Genomic DNA, 13,844 nt, shown 5'->3' on the forward strand with positions numbered 1-13,844 from the left:
CCAGCATTTGGTGCACTGCATTACAGCCTGCACTGCATATGTCAAAGCAACAGCATATTAAAGGAGACAAGCAAGTATGAAACCTGGTGCTATACATACAACTGCAAGGCGTGATCCTTGGACAGAAATTCCCTGCATGCAATGGTGATTCCTTCTGTTGGCCAAATCAGTAGTAAGTGAACACGCCACTCCATTCACAAAGCTGCACAAAACTTAAGAGTAAATGATCTGCTGCATCGCATACACAGGAAACCAAAGCATTTCCTGTATGTGTACAAGCAATTTTATAGAAAGGCAAATCAACAGTCTTCATCAACATGGGAGGGGGGGGGGTCAAGCTGTTAAAAAGTGTAATCCAAAATTATTTATTAATCATTTTGCTATTTATGACGAGGGTGCAGTCCATTGCACCAGCCACATGTTAGCTTCAACTGTAAAAATGACTTCCACCATAGAGGTTAATTACAATACAAAGTTGCATATACATGGAGGTTTAAATTTACTGTCTTCCCACACAGGTATTTATCACTAATTGCTAACATAGCAGCAATGCGGATGCTGTCTGGTCCATTGGTGTTAATTTATATACAGTTATGTGCACAGCAGTGCTGTTCTCAATCTGTATTGTTTTCAGTTTGAATAGTAATACAAGTGCAATATCTAAAAATATGTAACATGTTTTATTGTGATAAAAGATCACCTGCCAGACTCAACATACACTGGGCTACAGGCGAAATGTTATTGTGTTTTTATATCATTAAAAGAAAGTGCTCTTTACTCTTTCCCTCATCATAAAACTTGGCTTTGTTATTACAGTTTTGTAAAAATGTAACTTTTTGTTGTTGTTGGTGGTGCAGGTTTTAAAAACACATGTAGACAGCTTTCACTTTTATCGTGTTTTTTGGTAATTCCGGTATATTGGCAAAAATAAAAAATAAATAAAATAAAAAACACGCTTTTTGAGCTTGGATTTATTTTTTTGTTTGTTTTTATTATTGTTCTATCCTTGTGGAAAGGTTTAAATTTTGCACTGTACAGTGTCTGTTGATAAACTGCTGAATATGAACCAAACTGACATTCGTCCAAAGAAGTGAAAACACAGTAACTTGATCTCACAAACAGATCTATGTCATAAAAAATAGAAAAGAACTCACCTAGATTTAAACCATCTAGAACCTTCAGGACCATTAAGGGTTGTTCAAAAGTAGAAATACAAAAGTTATGACTATGAACTCTGAAAAGTCATTTCAATCACACAAATTGCGTACAATACTATTTAGAACTGCAGAACAACGTAAATGAAGCATGTTCTAATCACCATGCAGTGTATCCACATGAACATATTGACTGAAGAAAGCAGTTGTGAGCTTTAACTATAATTTATATAGTTATTTAATATTTATTCCTCTTTTGAAAATGGAATCTTGACACAAAACTACTCTTAGCAGGGATTGATTTTAATCCCTTTAGAACTAACAAAATAGACTTATTACCGGCACTGTCAAGTCCCATAGCAGTAAGTGCTTCCAGTATATATAATGGTGGTTTTAAATTGTAAACAAAATTTCCTGTTAACTCTAGTTTTTTTCTCAGTTATGAGGTTTTATTCACATGCTGAAGTTATCACTAACCCAAACCTTGTCCAGCCAGGAACCAAAGCCCTGCTGCAACAAGTATGCCCGCAGCACGTTCTTGGCCTCCTGGTACGGCTTTGCCATCCTCTTCAGTGACAAAATCACAATAGAAATAGTATAAATAGAGACAATCCTTACAAAGTATTTTTCTATAGTAAATGCTATATATGCAGCCTACTCTAATTTTATGATGCCAGTGTTACTTTACTGTATGGGTTACAAAGGAGGAGGAACTGAGGTTACCTTGGCTTCTCTGTAGGAGCTTGTGGCCAACAGGTCCTGCCGTTGAGCCTCTTTGGCCACCAACTTGAAGCGGTGCAGCATCGCTGCTTTGCACAGACGGCTGGCCAGAGCAGTGCCGCTCTTAAAGGGGGACCTATAACAAAATGACCGGTGTAGCACTTTACCTATGATGTAATCACAGACAAATCCAGGAGGACAGCAGAAAACGATAAATCCCTGACTGAAATCCCTGAGAACTGACTGCACAGATACGTCAAGGTAAGAGGCATCAGTGACATCTGCAGTACGTCTGTCAGGATTGTAGGTCATCCAGGTGATGGTAGTCGTAGAGGTTTCAGTAAAAAAGCAACTGGATTTCCCTTTCTGGTTCCTGAAGACATCTCACCCAAATGGCTTCTTGACTTTAAACTGACTGATGGGGAGGTGTCTGCAACTCCCCATCAGTCAGATAGACCTGAAGAAGCCTCTTAAATAAGAAAGATTGATATTTCAATAAATGTTAACGCATTGTTACTGCAGAAATCTCAAAAGAGGAAACTGTCATCTACCATAAGCTATTTGCCAACAAATGTGACTGTCACCCTGCTGCCAGTTTCCAATACAGGCGTCCTTACTCATCTATGGTCTTGCCCTCCAGACCATCCACAACCTCCAGTGAGCCGTCTCCTTCACTCCAGTTGATACCGTAGGTCAACTGGCTACTGCCTGGGCTGTTAGTGGCCACGGAAGGTACCAGGCTGATGTGAGGCCTCATCATGCAGTAGAACATAGGCAGCTGAGAGGTGATCCCTTCCACACGCTGGCTCACAGAAATCTCCATACCACGGATTTCCCTGCAGTCAGAGTCACCTGTAAGATTAAAGGCAAATAGTCAGTATTTACTAACAACTACATTTGGAAAATCATGTACATCATGTAAAAAAAGACACCAGTTAACCCTGTAACTGGTGTCTTTTTTATTGTGATCTTATTTTGAAATGTTTTCATGAATGTGTTCTTCTTTGTAATGTTTTCAAACATACCCAGTTCAACTAATTTTGGAGTTTCCCTCCCAAATATGGGTTTTATAGTCATTATGATTGTAAAAAGAGGAGAGCATTGTCACATGGAAAGTCACAGATAATACTGTCCGTCATAAAACCCAACTTGGAAACTTGAGTAGGATATCATTTTGATGTGTTGTGAAAAACTTATTTTGGGGAAATTTGTTGCATAGCTGGGCCATTGTAATTAATCAAAGTTGGCCATCTCCTGCAGTGATACATAAGACGCTATTTTTAGAGTGATTGTTTTCTGTTGTTTTTGAGAAAATGTAGTACTGTCTGTGTCAGAAAACTCGGTATGCTTGTATGAAAACAGTGGCATTAAGCTTGTTTTTACCGATACCAAGCACCGACTATGGCTTAAACACGACTGAAAAGGCAAATCCAACAAGTAGTACAAAAAATACTTTTTCCCACTGTCTCACGACTACATTACCTACTGAGGTCCCTACTTTGCCCAAAGTAAGCGCAGTACAACATAATTCATTAATCATTTTTCTTATCAAGTAAAATACACCTCTGATAGACTTCCCCTATTCCTGAAATAATGTTGCCTTTATGAAAAGCATTCTATGAAATTTTACTGGGACCATGTCAAACAGGTGCCCATTTATCTCTTAAGCCAGAGGGGGCTGCAATTTGTTTTGCAGGTGGAACGCATTATATTTTGAGGTGAAAAAAAATAATAGTTGCTGCAGGTTGGTTGACCACTTACTTATACCGTAAATTCCTTCAGTGAACTGGAATAAACATATGAATTTCAACTGTTGCTGGAAATCAGGTTACACCACCATGAAGTCTTTCTGCTGTTGTATTGATATTTGTCACTTAATGCAATTCTTGTAGAAAAAATTGTATTTTTGCAAGCAAAGGTTATGAAAAAGGTAGGACATAAATTCACATAAGTCGAAAAGGGAGGCTGCCTGCTAGTCTAAGGACCACTATTTGTTTTGCTGACTTGCCTATGAGAATGCTTTGGACGTAGACAGGCTCAATAAAGTGGCTGAGCAAGGCTCCCTGGTATCCCAGCACCTGCCACTGAGTGATCTTATCAGTGGTGGACATGCTGACCACTTTGGAGCCACAGTGATCAAGGGCTGATGAGAAAACAGAGAACACCTTTAAAAGAAACAGATCGATATGTAGTTATGCATCAGTAGTGGAGGTAACAGCTGCAGTGCATGTTATATTTTCACATTATGATGCGTTGCAAAAAAGGCAAAATTAAGAATCCCACAGATGAGAGAATGCGACAGTACACACCTTGCCCTCCACTGAAAGGTGCAGACTGATCTCATTGTTGACTTGCCATGCCGAAATGGAGAGCGGGTTCAGGCGCCTGACAATTATGCACAGAGCTGATGAGAAATCTCATTGGAAAAATTGTTCAGGCTACTTTACGGGTGAATTTATTTTTCCAATATTTGGTTGTCATGATCTTTTTTTATATCTCCAGTCGATAGAACATCAGTGAACAATTTCCAATGTATAAAGTTGACACACACTCACAGCTGGGAAGGGATCTGAGCAGCACCCTTTGGCAGTTGGTTCACATAAAGATGAAGGGTGATGTCACTCTTCAGGCTGAGGAGGCTGCTGCTGCTGTTCTGCTGGAAGATCGACTTTTCTGTCATACTGGCATTTTTGCTGAAAAACATCAGCAGGTGCCGGTACAGAAACCTGGTAACACAGAAGAACGTGTGTAGTATGACATGTGTAGTCAGCACTACTGGAAGAACAAAGGTCATCATGCCTTCTCTTATGAATAATCCAGTAAAATCTTGACTGAAATGTTTCTATAATATTAGTTCATCTTGAACTTAAAGCTACTGTACTACCCAAATTTCTGCAATAAAAAAACAGTCAAAATGACAACTATAACTTTCCCTAAAAAGCCACAGGTACATCGTAATATTGATGAGATCTTTGAGCATTGATGGACTGCTTAAACATCATACGCATTTGTAGGCTACAATGGTTTACATACAGCTGTCCCATAAATTATTGGGACAGTGAAATTAGTTATTAGAATTATCCCTAGTACTTTCTTTTACTCACAATTTAGTTAGGATGTCAATAACTTACCATCATGAGCCTGGGAAATCAACCTTTATTTTGTGTTGTTGTAGTTTACCAGATAACGTAAAACATATACATGCCCACTGAGAAGCGCCACACATTTTAGCAACATATATAACATGATTTGGCTTCTTAAAGAAGGTTCAAAATGTTTCTTGAATACACCATATATTTGCAAAAAAAAACATATCAGTTAAATTATGATCAGTTCTGACCATTATGCAAGTGTTTACTTAGGTTTAGACTATTTCAAATTCAAATATCTGTTTGACATGAAAATTGGTCGTCACTTCTGTATGATCTCTCATCCAAACAATTATTTCAAGTCTATTTATCTCTTCATACTCGTACTCCTCAAACAAAACTTTGGAGTGCAAGTTCTACCAAGCACTTTTTTGCAGTGCAGCAGTTAGTCCTGTGGGCTTTAAAGGCACTGGGCCAACTTATTAAAGACGTACAATGAGTTAACACCCACCACACTAAGGTGATTTTCTTTCATGATCAGAACCTGCATCTTCTCTCCTCGCACTACACAGCTCAGTCAACAAGTAACCATCTACCACCACTACCAAACAATCTCACAAATACTTAACATTATCCTGAACAAGAGAACATGACATAAAAATGTTACTCTCAGACATATACATTTTCACAAATTTAGTGTACAAGTTGATCACTCAATTGTCAGTGATGTAAAATATCCAATTTGAGATTGATTTTAGGCGATGTCGTCAAACCCAATTCCAGCAGATTTTACTGGTGATCTTTATTTGAAACTTTTTTATTCAGCTAATAATAAAGTACTATCCACACAAAATTCTGCTTTCATCGCTCAGTGTATTTGTTTGCATCTCACATAAACGAAGAGAAAGTAATTTGCAGCATGACACAAAAAATGCATTCTGTATGCAAAGGAATGTTTGCAACTAACCTCATTAGAGATCTCCTTGCGGTGACAACTGCATGTGAATCGTGCACAATCCGTCCATTTGACGACACACTCTCTTTGGTGTTGAAGTTCCCAGTGCCGAGAGCAACTACCTCATATCCGCTGGCTGGAGGGAGAAAAGCGAGTGTGTATAGACGTAAATACAGCATACTTATCTACTGGCCACTGAACCTGAGAACCGACTTTAACAGCTGAGGTGTATATGTTTACCTTTCTGTTTGAACCGTACGATCAAGCATGGCATTTCTTTTCTGAGTGTACTGAACAACCTTAAAACAGCATAGAGTTCAACAGTTGTACGCAAATATTCTCCTCTCCTGTGTAAATTACAGATTTTGGTTTTTTTTGTAAGTGTGAAGTAGTAAATACAACTCTTTCGGTAAAAAACAAAAAAAAAATGCCTTTACTCAAATATTAATGCACTATTCTTTTTCCTCTGGTAAATATCATAGCTTTCACAAAGATTTTAGTAGTCAACAAAGATTCATTCTCTTTTTGATTTAGGAATGTCACCCACCCTTTCAAGCACTTGAACACATTTAAGATCTTCCCACAGATTGGCAGCAATGTTTAAGTTGGGGGGACAGTCAGCTCCGTTTCCCAAGTTTGAGCTTGCATTTCAGAATTTTGAAGCAGGTTTTTGTTTTTTTAACCTGCTTTCTTTCATTTTCACTTTTTCAAATGACTTCCTGTACCTCTGGCTGCCACATAACCTCAAAGCACATTTTTTCCACACCCATCCCTATCAGTTGTAAAGTATTGTGTGGAGGGAAAAAAAGGAGCAGCAATACTAAACAAATCCTGTTTTTCTCCAAACATGCATTTGGTAATTGTGATTCTGGCCTATCCAGATGCTGCTTTGCAAACTTCACACCTGGACTTTTGCATTGATGTTGCAGGTTTCCTTCTGATGACTCCCTCATCTGGGTTACCACTTCTATGTCAGCTAAACCTTGCAGCATTAATTCACAGTGAAAACTTTTCTTTGCCTTTCTGCCTAGCAGATATTTAGCTTGATGTTGAGGTTTTACATTTTTAATGGCATTTCAGGAGTGATCTGATAAGTTTCTCTGCTTACAGCGGTCACTTAGTTTCAGGATAAAATTTATCAGTCAGGAACAGTCAGCAGCTCACAATTTTTAATGACCCACAGTCCAAAGCAGTAAATTTCTATTTAGCAAGTTAAATAAGTTCTGGTGTTGGGCACATATATAGGTACCAGCAGTTTGCCACATACCACAATTATTTTTTAATTTTTATTACATTTTAATTATGTGTCGCTGCAGGACTTATTTCCCAAAAAATGTGTTTTTGCATAAGGGTGCACAAATTTTGGCATACAATTGTATATTAAATATTACACCATCTGTTATCTGCCAAGGAATAAAGGAAAATGAACTAAGTAATAACTACTACTTTTGAAAATGTTCAACGTCCATTTACTCTGGGGACAATGTCAAAAGGTATCGATTTTAGTTTCAGTCTTAATTTCAGTAGCTGTTTTCGTCATTCACATGCCAACAATCTAATATGAGCCTATTGGAAACACAAGTGTTTATTTCTGATTAAATGAAACAACTTAAAATGTGAGCATAAACAAGACTGATATGAGGCCAACCAAAATAAGCCTATGAACTATAGCCTGAAATCATTGGAATTTGTAACTCAGGCACAGATGATTTGGTCAAGATCTAGCAATATTTATGCCTGAAGGCCAATTCACGGTTTCCGCGGCCAATAGCCAGACTGTGGACGCAGCTCTGTTTATATTTCAATACAGCGGCACCAGTCTGTTATGCAGTCAGTTGCATTTTCCCTCATACTGAACACGCACTATATCAGTGATTATTCCTAGGGTGTGCCGGGCATGGCATATGAACATAGCATAGGACTTGTGGATAACTGAGGACTTCCTACTGTGTTTGGGCTCTGTAGATGAAAGCATGATTGGTGAGTGAATCATTTCATCCAGCTTTTTTTTCCTTGTGGGAACTCACTTACAAGTCTGAACAATGAAAGCTACAGTGGTGCCTGCACAGTCGGAGAATTCCGGGTGGCTGTTCATCAGTTTAGTGAGCTGATCCCTGACAGCACGTGGAATCTGGAGGTTTGCAGAACTCTTCCTTTCTGAAAAAATGAGAAAGAAAAAGATATTTTAACTGCAGTCAGTTTGACAAAAAACAAAGTACGATACTTACAGTTATGAACAAAACTTTACATACACCAGTGACTCCTATAACTATACATTATTTATTGTGGAATCATGAAAACATAAAGAGACGGTTTCTTTTTTCTTTTTTTTTTTTTAAATGGCTGTGGTCATTTTTAAAGACAGATGAAGCCACAGGCAAGCAGGCAATATAAAAAAACTACATGTTTTATATTTGTTGGTTTTGTGGTTTCTTTGTTTTTAAGTTTTTAGCTGTTTTTATGTGAGCATCAAACTGAATTTCATTGTACAATGTACAATGACAATAAAAGTGATTTGATTTGACTTGAAATCTGTGAAAACTATCAGTCATGCTGCCCTAGCAACGCTTTAACGGGTTATTTATTTGCACCTGCTAGTATTTGAAGGCCACTGGCAACACTTGATATTATGGGCAGAGATGAAACACATTACCTCAGCTGTTGGCACAACTAAAAGCAATGTGCCAACAGCTGACTACCCACAAGATGATGCAGAGAAGGCAGTGGATATAGAAGTGGTGCCACCAAATATGACACCGATGCCATCATCTGAGAGACTCAATTGCACCTGAGCTACCATTGTGAAATTTTTGTGTGGAGCCCTGCATTGAACAGTGAAATTTATGGTTGCAATGTTTGAACTCTAAAATGTGGCCACAATTATGAGGCAGTTGAGGAGTCTGACTTTGATATGTCTATGCATCTTTTCCAACTCTAAACCTTATAGCTTCAATCCTGTTTAAATTTGTATGGTAATATAAATGTGTGAAGCGTATGAACAGATAAAATGAGAGTGACACTTGATGGAGCAGATGGATGGACACAGTTGGATCATCACTGGACATGGCACTTTGTGTCAGGTGGAGAAAGGGTCCTGTAATAGAATGAACTAGTTGGACCTTTTTGGGCAGAAGATGGGCTGAAAATCAACTGCTGAGCCAACTGTCAGTTTTAAGAAGGCCATGAGATTTACGGACAATGCTCCTTTACTCTGTATTTTGCGACAATAAAATTAACCCTGAGGAATAAAATTTACCAAATAATTCTGTACGCAGTGTATATACTCTTGTCTCAGCGTAAACTATCAAGCCAAATACAAAATGCCTATATATTTCTGATACCAATACTTCTACTACCACCTCAGAATAATACAAAAACTCAGAGTTACCGTGAATGGCTCTACAAGGACGAACGTCAGAGATGGAAGGCTTGTCTTTTACTGGCAGGGGTGGAGGGAGAGCTACGGAAAAAGAAGAGGCATGGAGACAAACGGCAGTAAGTGGCACCCTGTAAGATACAAAGCTGTACTGTAATAGTCTCTAAACTAAGTTGAACTGCCATTGCTGACAATAATCAACACTTGTCTCCTAAAATATTTTCCCTGTTAAGTATTATTTATTACATCTGGTGGTCCTGTACCGGAGCTTTTATGCTCAGTCAAATGGTCCAAAGTTTCAAAAACTAGTGTCTATTAGGATGACAATTATATAATCAATTCATTCTCATTAATAGGCTGATTAATTCAAAAATATGCTAATCAATAATGCAGGGGGCAAGAGACGAGTGATGTAACTGCAGTAATGCCTAACCGTATCTTCACTGAAATAGTAAATGGCAAGTGGTCTGCACTTAAATAGCATTTTTCTACCTTACAGGTACTCAAAGGGCTTTACAATGCTTCCCATTCACCAAATAACAGACACACTTACTCAGCAAAGGCAACAGAGCCTGCCATCGTGAGCGACTTTGGCTTCAGTGCCTTGCCAAAGAACACAACCACATGCACGGGGGCCAAGGATTGAACTACAAATCTTGCGAGTAGTCAACAACCTGCTCTACCGCCGGAAACACAGCAGCTCAGCTACCCCCTACACAGACTTATTTTGTCACATGTGGAGACTTTTTTTTTTTTTTTTTCAAACTTTGATCAGACCTAACCTGATGCTTCAGGGATGGCAGACTTCAGGTTTTCCAAGGTGGGCAGCAGCTCCGTCAGAGCAAGCTCTGCTGCTCTGAGCCGAGCCTCCTTCTTGCGTATTCCCATGCCAGTCTTGTACTTGACCCCGTCGATCACCACACAGAAGGCAAAATAAAAGCCTGGTACACTGCCTAAGAAAATAGCGGTTAAGAATTCGATTGAGGTTTTGGCTATTTTACGACATTTTACAAAAAACATGATTAATCAAGAAAAGTAACTTCATTAACCCTTTGATGCACAACATGGGTCAAGAGATACCCATTTTCCATTGAATGTGGGTCACTTTTGACCCATGTTGCGCATCAAGGGGTTAACTGATAATGAAAATAACTGCAGAAGTCCTCAAATGCACAAGTCTGAATTACTAAAAATTATTTTCATACAGTATATATAAATATTTTGGATAAAATTAACATCTACTGTTAATCGGACTAAAATGGCAGGATTGTGCAGACCAGTTAAGAAAATTTATTGCCTCAGCATGCTGGGGAGCTTTACCTGTGGTTACAGTCTCCTTTAATTCCATCTGGAATTGCAAAACGTGTGCAAGCTGATGGAGCAGAGCCACAGCATTTGTCTCACCATTTCTGTATTTAGCAATCAGGGTTTTAGGTGGGACTTTTGGCTTGAAAGCGGGATCTTTGTTCGTGAAATAAGGACAAGCAAAGAAAGAGCAGGTTAAAGATTTTACACTCACACAGATCAGTCTCTCTGGCTGTTGCACAAAAAAAAAAAAAAAAAACAGATGAATGCAGCCTGAACTCATCATCTGGCTGAAAAATATAATGGATTATCAGTTGTGATAGATGCCATTTATTTAAATCGTGCAATTCAAGCAAATAAAATTCCCAAACTAACCAGATCTGAACGTGCTGTCCACTTGTTGGTCAAACGCATATTTTCCAGGACTATTCAAGGTAGATGGTGGCTCGTATGACTGCATCAGTCCTGATTCCACAGGCAAGTTCTTCATAACCATTGCAAAACAGGCTCCTCTGGAACCTCGAAATGATCTACCAGTCGGAAACATACTGCAAGCTTTGATGATTTCTGGGAAGAAGAGGACAAACAAGACATTTGCAGCCCATGGGTGAGTGTTGGGTTGCGTTGTTAGGAATTTTGTTTGGTAAATAATTTTATCTGACAAATGTTAGTTTACTAAGTGGCACCTGGCCCGTAGGCAAAGAAAGTTTAGTATCCCTGGTTTCAGGGACCTAAAAAGGTAGTCTAAATGCTTCCTGAGTCCTAGTCCAGGTTTACCTTAGCTGATTTTTTTTAAGTTGTAGACTAAGAATTATTTCGACCATAGCCTTCCTTCGAAAGGATAGCTATGGTCACAGTTGCACAGCCAGCGAATGTTTTAGCTGCTAAAACGTACCTAGTGGTGCAGTTATGTTATAACTTGTTAGTAAAATGTGGTTTGTTATACTGATAAAATTCTGAAGTTACTCAAAAAAAAAAAAACTGCTGAGACAGGCTGCCTGATATCACGCAGTCATGAGGTCAACACGTGCTGAGCAGGAATCAAGAGCACTGGTGACAAATTTTACTTAATTTAAGAAACTCTGTTTTGACTTCGGTGACTGTGTGTCTTTCAGTAAATTCCTCTGACATAACCACAATGGGACTAAATATTTATTGGCATGTAAGAGTTGGTGTAACACTGCAAATCCTTCCCATTTACCGTAATGATGTTTTCCCTTGCCATCTACAAGCGAAAGCTGGCTAGCCAACATTGCTAAATACTACTGGTAATTATTGTTAGCTAAAGTGGGATTTGCCGATTAAGTCTCGATAATATCGAACTTTCTACCAATGTAGCCAACCAAAACTGTATAAGAATGCAACACCTGGCTTTAACTTAACTCTATACCTTTGGCTTGAACTTGTCATGTAGATTATTATTTAAACTGTAACGTACAGCTAGCTTGGTAGCAGAAAGCTAACGTTACACGCCTGGGTAAAGACAAAACTCGTCATTATTAATCCTTACGCCACATTTACCGACCGAATTCACGGTGTAAGTTAAGTACTGAACCTTAATTCAACTGCAAGCACTGAAACTTACGTTTTAACCGTGATTTTCTTTTCTTTTTTATTTAACGGACCTACCGTTCGCGTTACCGTCCAGGATCGTGAACGCGCAGGTGCGTTGATCGTCGTGGTTTGATTGACGTCGTGCAGAGATCTTTTGTGTAACAGGATATATCACTCTGTCCGGAAAATTAATTTTAGTGAAGTGACAAAATTACAACTCCTTCTGCTTTTTTTTTTTTTTTAAAGCCTTGTTTGTTTGATATCTTTAGCCATTTTAAACTCCCGGTCAGACTGCTATATCGATGCAAACGGAAACAGAAGAAAGTCATGTTCCCCCTGTTGCAGCAAAACAATGCTTACTGCTACATTTGCACAAGCTAATGAGACTTCTTTGGAATGCAGTAGCAGCAGGAATCCAGATAATGACATCAGTTATCATGCACAAAATTTGAATCCCATTTTGAGTTGAATTATTCTCAAATTATTATTATTATTATTATTATTATTATTATTATTATTATTATTATTATTATTATTATTATTATCATTATTATTATTATTATTATTATTATTATTATTAATAATAATAATAAATTATTATTATTATTATTATTATTATTATTATTATTATTATTATTATTATTATTATTATTATTATTATTATTATTATCAAAATATTCTCAAAGATTCTCAAATGCTCACTTATTGAAAGTGCAAACTGCCTCCTTTGCTGGTTGCAAATCAATTCACTTTTAAGGCCCGTGCATATGTTTGCATTGTGTTTGTTTCGACTGACTCAGTGCAAGTGGCGATGAGGTGGGAGTTAATCAAAAGGGGCTTCCTCTGTCGCCTCCCACCCTTCGCTGACATGATGACGGTTGTGGTATTTTGGTACACAGGGGGGAAGCTTCCTGCTCCTTCTGTCAGTTGCTGATGGCAGAGCTCGCACACCTACTCTAGCTGCCTGCAGAGTTTCAAGTATCCTCATTATGTAAAGACAAAATGACCCAATGAGAGTAGTGTAAATAGCTAAATTTGAAGTACAGGAATTTCCGTGCATCCAGATTTCTTTGAATAGTCGCCTGCGCTGGCATGTTTTGTCACCTCACACAGATAATTTGAAGATGTCTTGCACACTCCCACATCTTTATCTAGAGAAAAGGTATAGTCTCAGATGATGGTAAAAGTAGGGCACAGGACACCTTCTGTTTTTCACTACAGTCACTATTTTCATTTAGTTTTGTTCATAAGTTAGATTAAGTTCAAACCTTGTAAATGAGCAGCGGTATTTGCAGCCTGTATGCAAGGAGTGAAACAATGATAGCATCAACCTGTAAATGCTGCTGTTTATGGATATTCATGGGTGTTTATATGCTCTTGTTTTCATTGTTCTCACCTCAACTTTAACCTCATTTTCAGTACTTAGTTTTGTTTTTTTTCTGATTAAAACCCCATGAGAGATAAGATTCACTAGAGTCAAATTCTTTGTTTTCATACAAACTTTTCCAGTAAAGTTTATTCTGATTATCCTGACATAGTGGCCTGTTTAGTCACTGAGGAAACATTATGATGAACTTTGAATTTGCGCTATCAAGAACATATTTCATCAATGAAGTAAATGACTTCTGGTGATTGCGGAGACCATTGGAGTACAGTGAACTCATTTCATTTCATGTCATGTTCAGGAAACC

The 13,844-nt window shown here is 38.2% G+C and overlaps 1 protein-coding gene across 1 annotated transcript; it reads right to left on the reverse strand.

Annotated features, from left to right (window-relative positions):
* Positions 1-979: 979 nt before the first annotated feature.
* Positions 980-12,623, reverse strand: adad1 (adenosine deaminase domain containing 1 (testis-specific)). The gene is made up of 13 exons (XM_023272599.2): positions 12,229-12,623; positions 10,975-11,166; positions 10,615-10,755; positions 10,077-10,247; positions 9,307-9,378; positions 7,950-8,075; positions 5,931-6,054; positions 4,430-4,600; positions 4,184-4,259; positions 3,883-4,039; positions 2,492-2,726; positions 1,878-2,010; positions 980-1,721 (listed from the first exon to the last, which is right to left on the reverse strand). The coding sequence occupies exons 2-13, from the start codon at positions 11,144-11,146 to the stop codon at positions 1,608-1,610; spliced, it is 1,692 nt and encodes a 563-aa protein (XP_023128367.2). The 5' UTR covers positions 11,147-11,166; positions 12,229-12,623; the 3' UTR covers positions 980-1,607.
* Positions 12,624-13,844: the final 1,221 nt, after the last annotated feature.

The sequence above is a fragment of the Amphiprion ocellaris genome, chromosome 13, assembly GCF_022539595.1.
Source record: "Amphiprion ocellaris isolate individual 3 ecotype Okinawa chromosome 13, ASM2253959v1, whole genome shotgun sequence".
NCBI classification, from domain to species: domain Eukaryota; kingdom Metazoa; phylum Chordata; class Actinopteri; family Pomacentridae; genus Amphiprion; species Amphiprion ocellaris.